The following is a 16,919-nucleotide window of genomic DNA, read 5'->3' as shown; positions in this document are numbered from 1 at the left end:
TTGGTTGGGAGTGTAGGCAAATACTCATTGAATGAAGCAGAGATAAGCAAATTAGGAGTATCTCCCATAAAGGTAATACTATCTAAGGAGACAGGGTGGCAAGACTGAGTGATGTTCCAGAATGTTGAGTCTCGAGATAGCTTACGTGGAGATGGGAGGTCCTCTAAGTTGGGACAGTCAATGGAGCTCAAGCAGCCCAAGTCAACAGGGGGAAGGGAGGAGAAAATAAAAATTAATTGAAGGAAATTGCTACTGTAGGTAGATTGATTACCCGGTAGCAGGGAGTTGGAACTTTGACTACCAAGAGTACACCTCCGTTTCCCGTTATTATATATTACAGCACCAGCTTCTGGGAGGGGAATACCGTTTGTCTGAGAACACCAAACAGGACTCTCCTCTTTCGATGGTGGAGATGGGTTTGGCTGTTGCAATTTCCGTTGATACTCAGCTTCAGACTCCGATCCAGTAGCAGATGTTGATCGTTTGCACCAGGTGGTTGAATATTTGCGCTTATGCCCTTTCACCAGAGGTGGAGATGATATCCTTTCCTTCCACTTACTCAATCTATCTCCCATAGATTGCAGCTCTGGGATAATAACGGGTGGTAAGGGGCTTAATCCCCTACGTGATCGGATGCAGACAATGTGACAAGCTTGAGGGGGTAATTTGAGTCTCTTCTTCAAGTGCTTGAAAGCATCATCTCTTGCAAGATCAGAGCTTGAGGAGCCAATCATGGCAGAAGCTTGTCTCTTTTGTACTCGGTTGCTAGGTCCTGGATCTTGAGGACTAGAATGGTTGCTCGAAGAGGATGAGGATGACTGATTGCTTGAAGAGTCAAAGTGCAAGTTTTGATTCTCTGTTTCCTTATGCTCCGGAGAACGATTTGGAGGGGTGTGTTCAGATGATGATGAAGCTGGTGATGGGTGAGGGTAGATCCTTAGGTTCACCCTGGTGGTCCTATGTTTCTCTATGTCATTTAAACCCATGATTTTCTTGGAGTACAAAGGTGTCTGGGGGCGAGCTGGGAGTAGATAATGATTTGGACCACATATGCTTCTAATTCTGTAATTGACTTCTCTGTGAGCAAAATTGATTGGCACACGACATAGAGGTTGCCTATGTCCAATTTTTCCACAACAATGACAGCAGATGAAGACGCCTTCATATCGAAGAAATACCCATAGAGCTTTGTCTGAACTGATTTCATAAAAGAAACCGAGGATCAGAGGTTTGTAACACGGGATTACAACTATAGCTCGCATAATGGAGTGAGGTCTATCTTCTAGAGATGCTTGGTCAAATCTGATTACTCTACCAATTTGTTCCAAGATTCTTCTAGCAACTTGAGGTTGACATTCTTCTGTAGAAATGCCATCCACCTTGATCCAAATTGGGACTTCAGAGAAGTCCATGTTGAGCACATTCGACCCCATTACCCATTCTTTGAAGTTAATGAGAGCACCCTTGTATGAAGTAGAACCAAGGGAGATTAGATTTTCTCTGTCTTCCCATGAAGTACAGAAAAAGAAGAACAAGTCCTTTAAGTGAGTAGCTTTTTCCACTATGATTGCTCTGTTTGTTTTCCAACAAGCATCCACCCATGATTGCAGTTGGATTACACTAAACTCCCTAACATCCAGGACTTTAGCTACAACAGCTAGATTATATTTATCAACGTCCTCAGGTGAGTCAAAAGGCATTTTGGGGATGCCTACTCCAAGTCTATTGAGATTAGCATAACTAAAATTCGATGACATGAGGGAAGATGGAAATGGAAAGCAAAAGAAAAGGGGAGAAAATTAGGAGATTGAGAGAAAATCAATTGGAAAGTCAAGAAGAAAAGAAGCTTCTCTAGTGAAAACTAGAGAGAAAACACTCTAGAGAGAGAATCTAGAGAGAGAGCCATTGGTGTAGATATTGATCCTAAGAAGTTTAATGTAGGTACTGTCTTCATTCTTTAGTCTAGATTGTCAATATCTCATCCATATTATTTGCAGGCATTGTTAATGCCTGTTGCATATCTAGCACTGGTTTTATTCTATGGGTTACATTCTCGAATGATCTAATATCATTTGATTGGTGCCATGATTACATTCTCGAATGAACCCATAGCATCGCAACCAAATCACTTGCGCTGGGATGTCGCGCGCAACTCATCTAGATTCGCGCGACACCTGTTGCGGCAGAATGTTCAAAACTCTAAACTCACCCATCCCTATAAATAGAGGCTTAACACGAGGCTCAAACAGACAGAATTTAACCTAAAACTCTGGCAGAAACTTTGTGAACTTGTGTGCTACCAAACCTCATGTCCAAAACACTCACCCCCCTCATACCTGTTACTACGGTGGAGGTTCCCGAACAAGGAGCCCATAAGTGTCCTAAACGAAGATCTAGTAAAGAGAAGTGCGTGGTAAAATCCCGAGCACTTAGATCAATCATATTTATTTTATTGCCTAAAACAACTTTAATCAATTAATTATTGTTATTTGATCACTTTAAACGGATTTTTAATTAATCAATTTCACATATTATCTTGCGTTAAATAAGAATAGAATTGAATAATTAATTGTTGATTGATCACTTAAGCCAAGGCAAATCTTGTTTATTTTTGGTTATATTCACAAATATTGATTAAATAAAGAATAACGACTTTGCAATGTAATTCCTACGTGATTGATGTGTGTAAATAAAATCGACTAACTTAGTTTTAGGTATCGCGTTGCATATATTGTCTGGTGATGAAATTGTGAAAAAGGAAGAGCTAGTAGAGGCCGCACTAGGGCTAGGATAGCGATTCCCCTCTAAAGGGAACGTTATCTTACCCTCGCTCCCGAACTCATTTCTGAATTATGTAGACCAATTTGGGCATGGGTAAACTTACGATTTGTGCTAATTATCCCATGAACTCTACTTGGGAGGAAGACATGAACGAGGTTTATGAGTTTTCCTAAAACTCATTGGCGACTCCTACTTGTTTCTTACAAAAAAACGTGATGATGGAATCAATTCTAATTCAAGTCCCCCAAACAGTCAAGAATTCAAATCCTAATACACCCTAACAAGTGTAAAGTCCTAGGCTTTTGAAGGGCCATGGGCATTTAAGGAGAAGGATCCCCTGCGATGGGAACACCCTCCTTACACCACCATCAAACCACCACCAAGGATTCGTCGCCGCCACCTCCTACTACACCACTAGGGATCGCAATTCTTTCCTCGTAGCAATGGTGGTGCGAAATCACAAATCATAAATTTGATTCAATAGCAAATTCGAAACAATACCCCTTTGGATAAATTATAATTTTTTATGCAATTGATGTAAATTTCTGATTTTAATTTAGATCTAGAAATAATGAGGAGCTGAGGAGAGAGAAAGAGAAGGGAAGAGAAGAAGGAGAGAGAAAGAGAAGACAAAATAGTGAACAGTTAGGTGCGGGTGGATGCGGTCAATAGTTTGCGAATTAGTATACCTTATTGGTTTCAGGTAGACTATTAGTCGATTCTAGATCAAGTTTGAATTGTAAATTATCATGTTAAGTCGAGTTTAAATTATTCTTGAGTTGACTTAAAGTCGGTTTTGGATCTAAGATTTCTCGAGTCAAAATAATTTAAAATAGTTCAATTTTAGATAAAATTTTCAAGTCGGGTAAGTTTTTTTACACTAAGGCAACCTATACTTACACTTTACATGAACATATACTAAGTATAAAGTATGAACCTTTTATGTCTCATAATCAATTAACAAACATTATCTAAATGCAAACACTGGATAGTACTTTTCCCCATTTAAAATTACAATTATTCAATTAACTAAATTTAAAATTAAGTTTATTCCATGTTAATCTCCATCATACCACCCAAAACTTCTCATTTCTCAATTTCCTCTCTTTTTTCTGCTCCTACTTTCTACCAGATTCACCGACCAACCCCGTTTCTGGTTGCCGGAAAATCTAGATCTTCTCGCCGGAAACCTCGCCGGAAACGCCTTGAAGCTGACATGTCAGTCTCCATTCCGGTGCCGCCGGTCACCACCCACCGCCGCGATAAGGATGACGACCCATTTTCTGCTTCCGCAAATGGTAACTGCATTTTTAAAAAGTTGTAATCTTGGGTTGATTTTGCTTAATTCATGTTTTATTAGCTGTTTAATTGTTACGCTTTGTTATTACTAAGTTGAATTTTTGTGGTTATTGTTTGTTGAATATTGTTTATGATCTTGCTTGATGATATTGGCATGACTCAAAATTGAGGTGTTGTAATTGGCTATTGTTTGTTGCAATTGAAGTGATTGTTTGATGATTTGATTATGTTATCCGTCTTTAAATGATGATAATGTGATGTAATTTTGTGGTTTGAAATTTGAGGGTTATTTTACGACAAGTTTCGAGGGGGATTAGTGCTTAGCAATGAGGATGCCGCAATTGTGTTGCTTTAGTAATGCTTGTATGTTAATGTGCTTGCTCACTCTACCTTAAAAGTATAGCGGAAGATCTTAATGTATGTAGAAGAAAAGCCCTAAATGTTGATTACTATAGACTATAGAGAGTGCAATGTACTAGGACCTTTGGATATCATGTCTCAAATTAGACCATTGTTATTGAACTACCTCATAAAGTATGTTAATTTACTTGGGATACTCCTCATCCTATGTCTTACATAGTTCCTTTGTTTCTTTTTGATGTTCTTGATTAGAATCTTGCAACTAGTTACAATTTGAGGGAATCTCCTATATTTTATTCCAAATATAAAAGAAAAAACATAGTGATATGGGGTATTCTTTGATTCGTTTATCAAATATTTTATAATTTTTACTAATACCTTATAATAGATATTAATGGTAAAAGACGTGCATTATCAAGCGTGTACAGTCAAAATAAGAACATCAAAAAGATACAAGAACATATAAAAGAAACAAGAACATCAAAAAGATACCAAAAGAGTGGTATTTTCAACAATTGGGATTTTCAACTTGCACTTCATATTAAACAAATCTTGCAATATCTAAAAAAATGTTTTAAGCATGAGACATATTTCTTGCAAGTATAGGTACAAAAAAAAAAATAAAGGCTCATAACTAGTGAGTCATTAAAAGCAAGTAACTTATTGACATTGAAGCTCACAATAGCATAATTTGTAAAACTTAATAGTGTTGCAATGATGTATGATTCAAATAATATATTCTGATACTATCAATAATTAATGCGATTAATATTAATTTCATTTAAAGCTTTGACACTTATGGGGGACGAACAACAGGTTGAGGTATAAAAGCCAACATATCTAAGTACAAAATTTGTCACTCTTCTTTATGCTTAACCTAACAATATTATGTTCAATTTCATAAGGAATAAATCCAAAGGATGACCACAAAAAAAGTCCAAGGCAATATTACATGAATAGCTGAGTCAGAATCAGGGGATCTTTTCATGGACCCTAATGCCTACAACTTCAGTCATGTTTAGACTTCAAATTTAGGTTACGTTCTTAATCTTAACCTTTCAAAAACTCTTTTGAAATTTTTTAAGAAAAAAATCCTCTTATTTTCAGTTGCTATAAAGTGTATATTTAGAAAAAGGTTCTTGCACTTTTTGGAGTTATGAAAAGCATGAAACCAGATAGGAAAACATTAACATAGTTACCTTTAGCATTCAATCAATCAATCAATCAATCAATCAAAGCCTTAATCCCAAAAGTGGGGTCGGCTAACATGAACCAAATTTGATTATTCCGTGTAGTCATCAACATAAATCTTTCTCCTCCATCCCTTACGATCCAAAACTTCATCCTCACGTAAATCCATGCACTTCATATCCTTCCTCACTCCTTCCAACCAAGTCATCTTTGGTCTCCCTCTTCCTCGTTTAATCCCTCCATGGTCCCACTCTTCCACTCTTCGCACCGGTGCACCCTCGGGTCTCCGTCTTACATGTCCAAACCAACGCAGACGATTTTCCCTTAATTTATCTACAATGCCCGCCACACCTACTTTCTTGCGAATAACCTCATTTCTGATTCTATCTCTTAAAGTGTTTCCACACATCCACCTTAACATGCGCATTTCCGTAACCTCCATCTTTTTAATATGCTCTTTCTTAGAAGCCCAACATTCTGTACCATAGAGCAACACTGGTCTTATGGCAGTCCTGTAGAATTTTCCCTTCAACTTTAAGGGAATGCTGCGGTCGCATAGCACTCCCGTGGCCGCTCTCCATTTAAGCCACCCTGACTTAATCCTGTGGGTCACGTCTTGATCAATGTCACCATTCTTCTGGATGATCGACCCTAGGTACTTAAAACATTCACTCATGGTCAAATCCTTTCCATCCAAACTCACCACTTCATTGCTTGTCCCCCTCTGAGTGCCAAAACGACATACCAAATATTCAGTCTTACTCCGACTTAGCTTAAACCCTCTAGATTCCAACCTTTGCCTCCATTGCTCCAACTTGACATTAACCCCATCCTTAGTCTCATCCACCAAAACGATATCATCTGCGAACAGCATACACCATGGAACCTCATCTTGAATTGGTCTAGTTAATTCGTCTAGAACCGTTGCAAAAAGAAAAGGGCTTAATGCAGACCCTTGATGCAATCCGATTGTAATAGGGAAATCTTTTGTCAACCCTCCGCATGTCCTCACATTTGTTGACACATCCCGATACATATCCTTAACTAGGTCTACATACCTTCGTGGGATACCTTTCTTCAACATTGCCCACCAAAGTATCTCTCTTGGCACCTTGTCATATGCCTTCTCTAAATCAATAAAGACCATATGAAGATCTTTCTTCTTTACCCTATAAAACTCCATCATTTGTCTTATCAAATGGATTGCCTCCATAGTAGATCTCCCAGGCATAAAACCAAATTGGTTATCTGAAATGCTTGTGCATGCCCTCAACCTTTGTTCAATCACCCTTTCCCACAACTTCATAGTATGGCTCATAAGCTTAATTCCTCGATAGTTAGAACAATCTTGAGCGTCTCCTTTGTTTTTATAAACCGGGACCAAGGTGCTCTTCCTCCAATCTTGTGGGATCCTTGTAGCCGTCCATATCTTGTTGAAAAGGTTTGTTAACCAATCAATACCAATCTTACCCAAACACCTCCACACCTCTATCGGTACCCCATCAGGGCCAACCGCCTTCTTAGGTTTCATCTTCCTCAGTGCAATCTCCACCTCTACTCTCCTAATCCTTCGCACATACTCCATGTTGATTTCTTCATCACTCATAGAGGTATCTCCTATCACAACTCCATTACTTCCATTAAATAATTCATCGAAGTACCCCTTCCACCTGTCCTTGATGCCCTCCTCTTGCACTAGGACCATTTGGTTCTTATCTTTGACACACTTCACCATGCCAATATCCTTCCTTGCCTCTTGTCTTCTCTTTGCCATCTTATAAATGATCCTTTCTCCCTCCTTGGAATCAAGCTTTTCATAAACCTTCAAGGATGTCTTAATATCCATATAAAGAGAAATACTACCGGAACCTTAGACTTCTTGTGTGTTGGTTAGCTTATTGACTTTTGCACCAGTTAACCACTGTTCTCGAGAACTAATGTATTAGAATTAAGATCTGAAGATGATATGCTTGACCAAGTTACGATGGATTGTCCCTCGCCGTTGCTGAGTATTAAGTTACCATCAAGAGACAGTGTAAGTTGGGAACTTGGGATGATGGACTGACGTTTCCTGTCCACCCAATAATCTTTCCAGAATGTTTGTTGTACCATATGCCACTGTATTAGTCATCGGTGTAATCATAGTTGGCATCTTATGGATAAATACCAAGTGTAAAAATGCCATTTCTAGAGGTAATATTATTGCAAAGGAGATAGATTGACCTGGGTGATTGGTGTCTGTTGCTTGGTATAATAATTAACTGGGTAATAGAGCGAAAAGAGGCCTTATAATGCAGAGTACTTTACATTCCTTATTAGCAGTGCAAGACACATAACTAGGGGTTTAAATCAAACTAGGCAACCAAAATTTAAACGTTCGAATCAAAGGGACAGAATTGCCCTGATTCTAGGACTCCAGGTCGCTTTTTAAAATTACTTCTTGGTTTTTCTTGCTGATTCTGAAAGTCTCTTAAATTTTTTTTTTATGTATCCATCAATTTGTAATATATAATTTGCTACCGTGTAATAGCACCAAAAATACAACCCTTGTCAGTATTGGTAATTGTCAAAAGGCATTTACTTTCTTATGAGTAGAACTCCTTGACTATGGAAAATATGTTCTGTAATCATAAAATTGCCAAGGTATGAGAATATTTTTCTTGAGTAATGCCTGAAAATTGTGTCTTGGTCATTGTGGTACAAGCTGCATTGGATGGTGAAATTGTCCATCATTGTACCTGCAGATAATATTGTGCATAAGGAAAAACACATTGTAAATTTACAATAAACACCTTAAAAGTTATGGAAATGGTAGAACATGCATAATTAATCATTGAAGGTCACTAAAGTCTAGAAGGCGGAGATGGAGGTGATATCAATCTATCATTAATTTCATCGTCATGTGCATTGATGTATATCCGTAAATAATCGTTAGCCTCTCTTTGTAACTGTGATTTTTGATATAGTGTTTGAAAATGATAAATTAATTCAGAATCCTGTATTTATCTCTGCATTGACTTAAAAAAAAAACAAAATAATTTGTGTAGGAGATGCCAAGAATAACTTCTAGCAGATGTTCAGGGAAGGGCATTTGTTAATGAGGGTCTAATTAGTAGAGGGTCAACTAATATTTGGGGTTCTAATTTTCTTGAAGTTCTCATATGTTATTTGAAGAATATATGGATCTGTCAAATTTAAATCTTTTTCTTTAAGGTCTGTCTTTTTGCTATAGTTTTTTGGTCATATATTAGATGGTCTTTTAGAAAGTTATTGTCTCATGGCTTCTTTGAAGGATCATCATCAATCATCACGTTAGTTATCCTTGTGTATCTTAGACGTCTGAGTTTTTTTTTTTATTTTTTTTTATTTTTTTTTTTTATTTTTTTTTTAAATAAAAAAATGTTTAAACTTTTTTTTTTTCTTGATCCAGATTCAAGAGATGGAGATTTGTTAACAGCGGAAGCAGAGAATGAGGCGTCTTCAAGTAAATTATTAGGCAAGCGCAAGATCAAATCTAAGAGCTGGTTTAGCTGTTTTGGTGTGGACATGTCACCAGATACAATTGCTGTTGCCATGGTTTACTTTGTTCAAGGTGTTTTAGGCCTCTCACGGCTTGCTGTCAGTTTTTATCTGAAAGATGATTTGCATCTAGATCCTGCAGAGGTATGTTGTGTAACTTTTTCTTTACCCTTCAATTTCATTATTAGTTGTATATAATGTCATTTATGTATGTCATGTCGCCAGAAGTACTATTACATGAATGAACAGTATGTATTGTTATTTGCGAATCTCGATGGAAACCAAGCAAACCACTATTGCATGGTGTCTGAAGTAATAAAACTAGAAAAGTCAGTTCCATATAAATTAGAGTGAAAAACGTATGTCATGCTACTAACTAGCTGGAGTCGAGGACTGCTAGAAAAAGCTAAAACTATTGCCTACTTCTGCTCTTAGCTGAACCCTAAATTCTCTCTGCTTCATTCACCCCCTAACATATGTCTCGATTCTCGTAAGCTGCAGTCTCCTATTCCGTTTTTGCTTTATCTCTTCAAAGTTATCAGCAATCTAACCTATATTACTGTATTTAGCCATTAGATCAGTCAGGCGTCATGCTGATCTGAACTAATAAATGATTATATAATGCGGTAGCTCTAACAGTGTTGATGGGAAGTGAGGTGCAAATATTAAGTCCAGCTCCAGTCAAAAGGGTCTAAATTGATTAATTGAAGAATGATGCTGATTCATTGCACTTAGGCCAACTGTAGAGTTTGGCCCGAATTTGGGCTCCTACTGGTGGGCTGCAACACTGCATGGGTTTCTGTTGCTGTATTTCATGTTCCTTTTGATTCGAATGGAGAGATAAGGTTGAGTTGGCTGATACAGCTCAGTATATATAAAAAATAACATTGTTACCTTAGACAGCTCCAATTTCTGTGTAAAGTAGTAGTAAACAAAATTGAAATAAATAGGTTAGAGCGTTATATTCCTAATGGCAAAACTACACAATACAAGTTATTAAACTTTGCAAAGTTATGTGTTAAACAATCACCAGATTCACCACTGACCTCTTTGTTATTATGTACTTTACTGCTTTGAAATGTATGTATTTTGTTCTTGTCTTGTGTATAAACATGATACTTCTTAGCACAATCGGCAGCATTTGATTTTTCAAATGGCTTGCTAATGTCATAAGTTGTGCACTGAAAGGTGCAATATATGGATGTGATGATGGTGTTGTAATTTTTTTATCCACATGAATTTGATAGTAATCCTAGTATATGTAGTATGCTTAAGGTAAGTTTATTACTCAATTCCAAACATTGAAATACTAACAAACCTACTGTTGATTGACTAGACAGCTGTCATATCTGGGTTCTCTTCATTCCCTTGGCTTGTTAAGCCTCTTTACGGATTTATAAGGTACCTGTTCCTACTAAGTGTGTTTTTATTTTATATCTAATCACATTGTTGTAATAATTCATTGAAAAATAATGTTTGCAGTGATTCAATACCTCTTTTTGGATATCGAAGAAGATCATATTTGGTACTTTCTGGCCTTCTTGGTGCATTTTCCTGGACTTTGATGGCCACTATGGTTGATAGCAAACACAGTGCTGCTTGCTGCATACTTCTTGGATCTCTATCAGTCGCCTTTTCTGATGTTGTAAGCATTCCTAATGCTCTTTTACCCAAAAAATATTATGTTTTATAGCTCTTAGTCTTGGACTCTTGGTTAAAATTCTATGGCTGGAGACAGCTTTGACATGTCATAATGAGGAGCCTGCATTCTAAATGTGTATTTAACTGATTCATGAGATCCTAATGTCATTTAAAAGTATGGGTTGCACATAGTAACTTCCATTACATGAACCAGATTTTGGTTTCTGTAGGTCTTAAAATTAGACAAAGTATTTACTTATGTTTGGAGAACAGAGAGAGCACCCATCCAAGGCATCCATAGAGGACAGTGTCTACTACAATAATTTAATTGATAATGAGAAAATTTTGCTTCTTTAAGGTTGTTCAAACACATATGTTATGTGAGTCGACTCCTAATAAATAGCAAATGTTGTTTTGCTACAATTTCAAGATCAATTTTGATAATATTCCAGTAATAATACAACAATTATAAATAACAAAAGAAAAGAAAAGTGTATGTTGGTCTTTTTGTCTGATATATCTTCATATTAGCAGCATCCATAGTCAAAAGATTAAGTAAAAATTGTTTCTCGCACATTGCTCCTTTTATTGAGCAAAGATATGATTATCCATGGTCATAGGAATTGAATTTTCAAAACAATTCACTAAATTCTAGTAGTATTAGACCCTTTAATTTATTTTTGCTTAGAGTTTGGTAGTCAGAATTTTGATGCTATTGTTCAATAATTGTGCATTTCTTACTGTTTATTGCTCAGTGTTCATTATATGCTGAAGATCTTATGCTCATGACTCCTACATCGATTTGCTCTTGAGATATCATTAGCATTTGCCCATCTTATTCATGATTTGTCTAGTCATCATTTTTGGTTCCTTTGCATGAGCCAAATAACTTATTGATGGATTCCATGAACCTTTGTTATTCTGGAAAGGATATTGAATAAGATTCATTTATTCAATTTGAAGAGCATATGCACCTAGATTGCTCTATACTTATTATTTTAATATCCTTATCCTACATTTTGTGCTTATTGATGAAATTTTTGAAAAATATTGTAGGAACTATACTAGTCCCTCTTTCTTACTATGCTTTCTCTTGTTTCCTTTTTGCAAAATGAATGATATTAAGGTTATGTGTGCCATATCTCTTTTTGATTTTAATATTGCTCCACCACCACCATCACCACCACCACCACCACCAATCCCTTCCCCTCCCTCTAATCATTCTTTTGTGTTATACTATCGTTAATCTTCATCTCAAGGACAGATGGGCTATATGATTAATTTGTATCAAACTGTGTGTTACACTCTCCACACTTCTACAACGGTGTTTATTCCTTATTAGACAATTCATTTATCCGAAACCACATTTGTGGAGAGAAATGTATTTATTGATAGGATAAAGAAGAGAAAATGTAATGATTAGCTTGCAAATGTGCTTTAGACCATAAATTTATCAAGAGCAAAAGATTCAATTGTGTTTATGTATTTATAATGTGAAAAGCACATACAAGTCTTAAAAAAATCAGAAAAATGGTTTATGAATGCCATTTTTCTTTTCAGTGTCCAATTCTAGCTATGTTACAGTCTCCAAAACTTTAATTCTTCCCATGTCTTATACTTGGATATGTATCTGCACACGATAATATACTACTTGTTATCATACGTATCATACTTCCATTTAGATTTTTGAAATCAGATAACTTCTTACATTAATCAAGAAAAAGAAAAGAAAAAAAATAAGAAGTGTTAGATAACCTTGGAGTATTGTAATATGAATAAATGTAAGTTCTTGTTGGGGTGTTTTGGATGGTGTACTTTTCACTTTCTTCGCCTACCGGAAACCATTGCTTGCTCAAGTGTTGGCCTAATCTGAGCATTTTAGCCAGAGTGTTAGGATCCAACCTCCTTTCTATGTATTAGATGCCCTTTTAATGCTTTCCTAGAGTTTACCTTTAAGTTTTCTAGGCTTTAGATGCAATTATTGCGTTACTGCCGTTGCAGGGTTCATTAGGGATTCAATGTAAATGCTAAATTAAGCTCTTTAGAGTGTGAATGATTATATGAAATAAAAAAAGCCTTCTACCCAGTATTGCTTTCCTTTTATGCTTGTTTGTTGATAGACCTTTATAGATATTGTATCTTGTTTGCATAATAACTTCCCCTCCCCTCTAACTTGATGCTATAAGAACTTGTGGTTCGGACCCGCTTGTGGATGCTTTGACTTGTCGGCCTTCATAAGTCCCGACCACTCACACTCCGTCGCCAAAAGATGTGAGCGTCCTTGGGATATAAGTTGCCCGCTTGTGTTGCTTTGTGCTCACAAGACCCATTTCCGCACAAGGCTTGCGCCCTTGCCACCAAAAGGCAAGAGCATGCCGCACGTTCCGGTGCCCAAAATCCCAGATCGTGATACATAGGCTCTGATTCTTTAGTTATTTCCCTGAACGTACATGAAGGAACATAGTGCTGTATATTGACTAAACAATGTTTGCAGTCTTATAAAACATAAATAATGATGCTTTTTTGTCAAATATCTAATATAGGGTATGTATTGGTATTGAGTTAGTGGAAATTTTATTCTCTTGATTTAATTTTATGCTTTACAATGTCAGGCACTGATTAATGTTTTAGGTTGTAGATTCCATGGTTGTTGAGAGAGCTCGTGGTGAGTCACAAAGTATCTCAGGTTCTCTGCAGTCATTGTGTTGGGGATCTTCAGCATTTGGGGGAATTGTGAGTGCCTATTTTAGTGGCTCTTTGGTGGATGCTTATGGTGTGAGGTCTGTTCCGATGTTTACCTTGTGGTCATAGTTCTTTTGTTGTCTTTTTCTGAGTCAAAATTCCTTACATTTGATTTTCAGATTTGTTTTTGGCGTCACTGCATTGCTTCCTCTAATCACTTCTGCAGTTGCTGTTCTGGTTAGAGAACAACGGGTACTTGGGCCAGTGTGGGATTATAGTCGTAGTGCTGGAGGACCCAGTTTAAGAGAAAGCTTTCACCTGAGTGTTGTCCAGTTGTGGGATGCTGTCAAGCAACCAAGAGTGTATTATCCTACATTATTTGTATTTCTTTGGCAGGCAACACCTCAGTCGGATTCTGCTATGTTCTACTTCACGTATGTACTTGTGAATATACAATTTATCATTTTTATTCTTTCACGTTTGGTAAAAATAGATCCTCATGCTAACACATTAGATTTCATCTGGGCTACATATGCTTCTGTCACCACATTGAAAAATATATCTACAATTCCAGTTATCATATACTGTTGATGACATAGCTGTGATTTCAGGACTATCTCATATCTGGCCCTACCCCACCCCCCCACCCCCCCACCCCCCACCCACATATGACCCAAATGAAACCACCATATTACTGTACTAAGTTGCATATGGTATAAACAGCAACTGCCTATATGAACTTACTGATTGTTATACCTTGTACGTTTCACAAGGATACTGTACAAAATAGATGAATAGCTTTGACAAATTAATGCAAAGCACAAAGGAGCTTATGGAATGTGATCATATCCAAAAGTCATTCTCCTTCTTTCCTCTCCTCACCCTGCTCTTTATTAGCGTTTCCAATGTATTTACCATTAAGCTTAGTAACTCTGGTTTACAGATCATCTCTCCTTTTGTGAGAAATCTTCTGTGGAGGCGGCTTTTGGGTTTGCTGTATCATCTGATTCTAAACATTTTTAACTCTACGAAAAAAATTACCTAATATATCCTTCATCAAGCAACCTCACAACTGACCAAATTGAGTTGGAATGGAAATAACTTGGACGAAGAGGATCTCTATTGACGACCACTGGAGATAAATTATTTTGGTGTATGCACTATGCAGTTGACTCCATTTTATTGGAATTAAATACTTAGACATTATTATTGTTATTGTTGAATTAAAGCAGCTTTTTTTCTAGGCTACTCATCAAGTTTAGCGCCTGTTCGATCATTTACCATTAAATCTAGGACCATATCTTTTTCTTATTTTTTTTTTATTGCTAACTATATAGATTACTTCTGTAAATTATTAATAGTTGTAAGTTTTTTGGATTTCAGAACAAATAAACTTGGTTTTACCCCTGAATTTCTTGGGCGGGTGAAGCTTGTAACGTCTGTTGCATCGCTGCTTGGTGTTGGCCTCTATAATGGTTTTTTGAAGAAAGTTAAATTGAGGAGTATATTTTTGGCAACCACTATTGCTGGAACTGCCCTAGGAATGACACAGGTTTGTTGATGACATTCATTGTTTTGCTGGTGCTAAAAATACTCAAAGTCTCAAACTAAATAGTTTTGGGTTCAATTTTCAGGTTTTCCTTGTAACTGGACTGAATCGCCAGTTAGGTATCAGTGACGAGTGGTTTGCTGTGGGAGATTCCCTAATCCTCACTGTTCTTTCTCAGGTACATTCACCTGAAGCTGTTTGTTGTTCATGTCTTTCAGTCTTCTGCTGTTTGTTAAAACCTATGACATGGAATTGAGAGTTCAAGTATGTGTTTAGTTTTGAATAATCATAAGTTTTAATAGAATAGTTCTAGCTTGATATGTTAAGGCAAAAGGATGCCTTGTCAATTTGTAGAAAGTGTGGTGCCGAGTTAAATTATTGCCTCATATTTAGTCTTTTCTGACATTATATAGGAGTTCTAGCTTGAAATAAATTTTCTATTAAGGTCAAGGCCGTTCTGAATCATTTATCCCTGTTGATTGGTTATTGATAATGTTTTTCTCGTTTTTTAGATAAGCCCTGTACTGACTATTCTCTCTATTACAGATTTCATTTATGCCTATCCTTGTCTTAGCCGCGAAATTATGTCCGGAAGGAGTTGAAGCTACTCTGTTTGCAACATTGATGTCTATATCAAATGCTGGAAGTGTCTTAGGTGGCTTGATTGGTGCTGGATTGACCCAGGTCTTTGGTGTCACTAAGGACAGATTTGATCATTTGGCTGCCCTCATTATCCTATGCAACCTTAGCTCATTGTTGCCCTTACCACTTCTCAGCTTTCTTCCTGCCGACGATTTTGATGAGAAAATTAATGATGAGAGCGACATTGAAATGAAATCGAATTGAACCCTTAATTAATATATTGTTTTCAAGTAGCAATTGCATGCAGAAGTCGTTTGTTACTCACTGAGGCTTAGGCAATAGTGTTTAGCTGCTATATGTTATGTGACACGAGTTGCCCTTCGCCAAGCAGCTTTTGCTTCTTTTCCCAAGTAGCCGTTGCTTCCTGCAGATGACGGAATCATCTCTCCTGCGATGGTTTAACACCTCAGGATTCACTGAAAGAATTCACGCAGATAATTGTGATGTGTAGAATATTTCAGTTGACATTAGGATTCTTAATATAGTTCTTCGGATACAATTATCTGTATAAAACAACTGAGACTCTTGATTAAGTTGCTCAAGATCTCTTTGAAGCTATAAGCATATACTAATGGCAGATAATATTGTCCCTTTATTATAATGGGACTTTTCTACACACGGAGAACTGTTTAAGAAAAACATAAATATTGTGAATTTGCAATTATAATTCAAGGATAAAAATTCCTTGTATCTTGGTGGGGTATATGTTTATTACCTTTTTTTGTTGATTCAAGAAAAGTTGTTACTGATATAGCGAGCCCTATATCGATGCATTGTGTGCAATAATGTCAATAGTTTATTTGGAAGCAAATTTTAGTTATCATCAAAAGATGTGATATTTCACAAATTCTTATATGTGGTGAGCCACACCATTAGTATATAGTTTAACTACTTAATATATAAGACAATTAATTTAGTTAATTATGAGGTGATTGCAAATTTGCAATGATCAAATAGGTTACTCGATGTGGGTTTACTTGAATAAAATGGGGTTCGGAGTATATAAATAATAAAAGTTATTCAATGATCAAACAAACAAATGAGGTTGATTTTTATTTTTATTTTTATTTTTATTTTTTTTTTACTTTTTTTTTACTTTTTGCAATATACTCGGTAAATTATTTTACAATTTACAAAAAGAGTCAACAAAGAAAATCTCTCCGAAACCGGAGTAATTGGCATATTAAACCCTAAAATTTTCTCTTTTCTCTCTCTTCGAACCTAGCCACCATATTAAAACTTAGGGGCTGCCATC

General features: G+C 36.5%; 1 protein-coding gene across 1 annotated transcript; it reads left to right on the top strand.

Annotated features, from left to right (window-relative positions):
* Window positions 1–3,763: 3,763 nt before the first annotated feature.
* Window positions 3,764–16,342, top strand: LOC145608092 (folate-biopterin transporter 1, chloroplastic-like). The gene is made up of 9 exons (XM_081663692.1): window positions 3,764–4,079; window positions 9,062–9,294; window positions 10,487–10,551; window positions 10,633–10,795; window positions 13,423–13,571; window positions 13,653–13,907; window positions 14,857–15,025; window positions 15,108–15,200; window positions 15,569–16,342. The coding sequence occupies exons 1-9, from the start codon at window positions 3,836–3,838 to the stop codon at window positions 15,866–15,868; spliced, it is 1,671 nt and encodes a 556-aa protein (XP_081519818.1). The 5' UTR covers window positions 3,764–3,835; the 3' UTR covers window positions 15,869–16,342.
* The last annotated feature ends 577 nt before the right edge of the window (window positions 16,343–16,919 follow it).

Source organism: Chenopodium album, chromosome 23, assembly GCF_948465745.1.
Source record: "Chenopodium album chromosome 23, dcCheAlbu1.1, whole genome shotgun sequence".
Lineage (NCBI taxonomy): Eukaryota > Viridiplantae > Streptophyta > Magnoliopsida > Caryophyllales > Amaranthaceae > Chenopodium > Chenopodium album.
The sequence above is the reverse complement of the archived record's forward strand: the minus strand, read 5'-3'. Positions and strand labels throughout refer to the sequence as shown.

Bases quoted from the DNA above. Each gene is read 5' to 3' on its own strand.
- LOC145608092 (XM_081663692.1), top strand. From the start codon at position 3,836: ATGTTAATCTCCATCATACCACCCAAAACTTCTCATTTCTCAATTTCC. The intron at 4,080-9,061 runs GTAACTGCATTT...TTCTTGATCCAG, and splicing joins ATTTTCTGCTTCCGCAAATG to ATTCAAGAGATGGAGATTTG. The intron at 10,796-13,422 runs GTAAGCATTCCT...TTAATGTTTTAG, and splicing joins CAGTCGCCTTTTCTGATGTT to GTTGTAGATTCCATGGTTGT.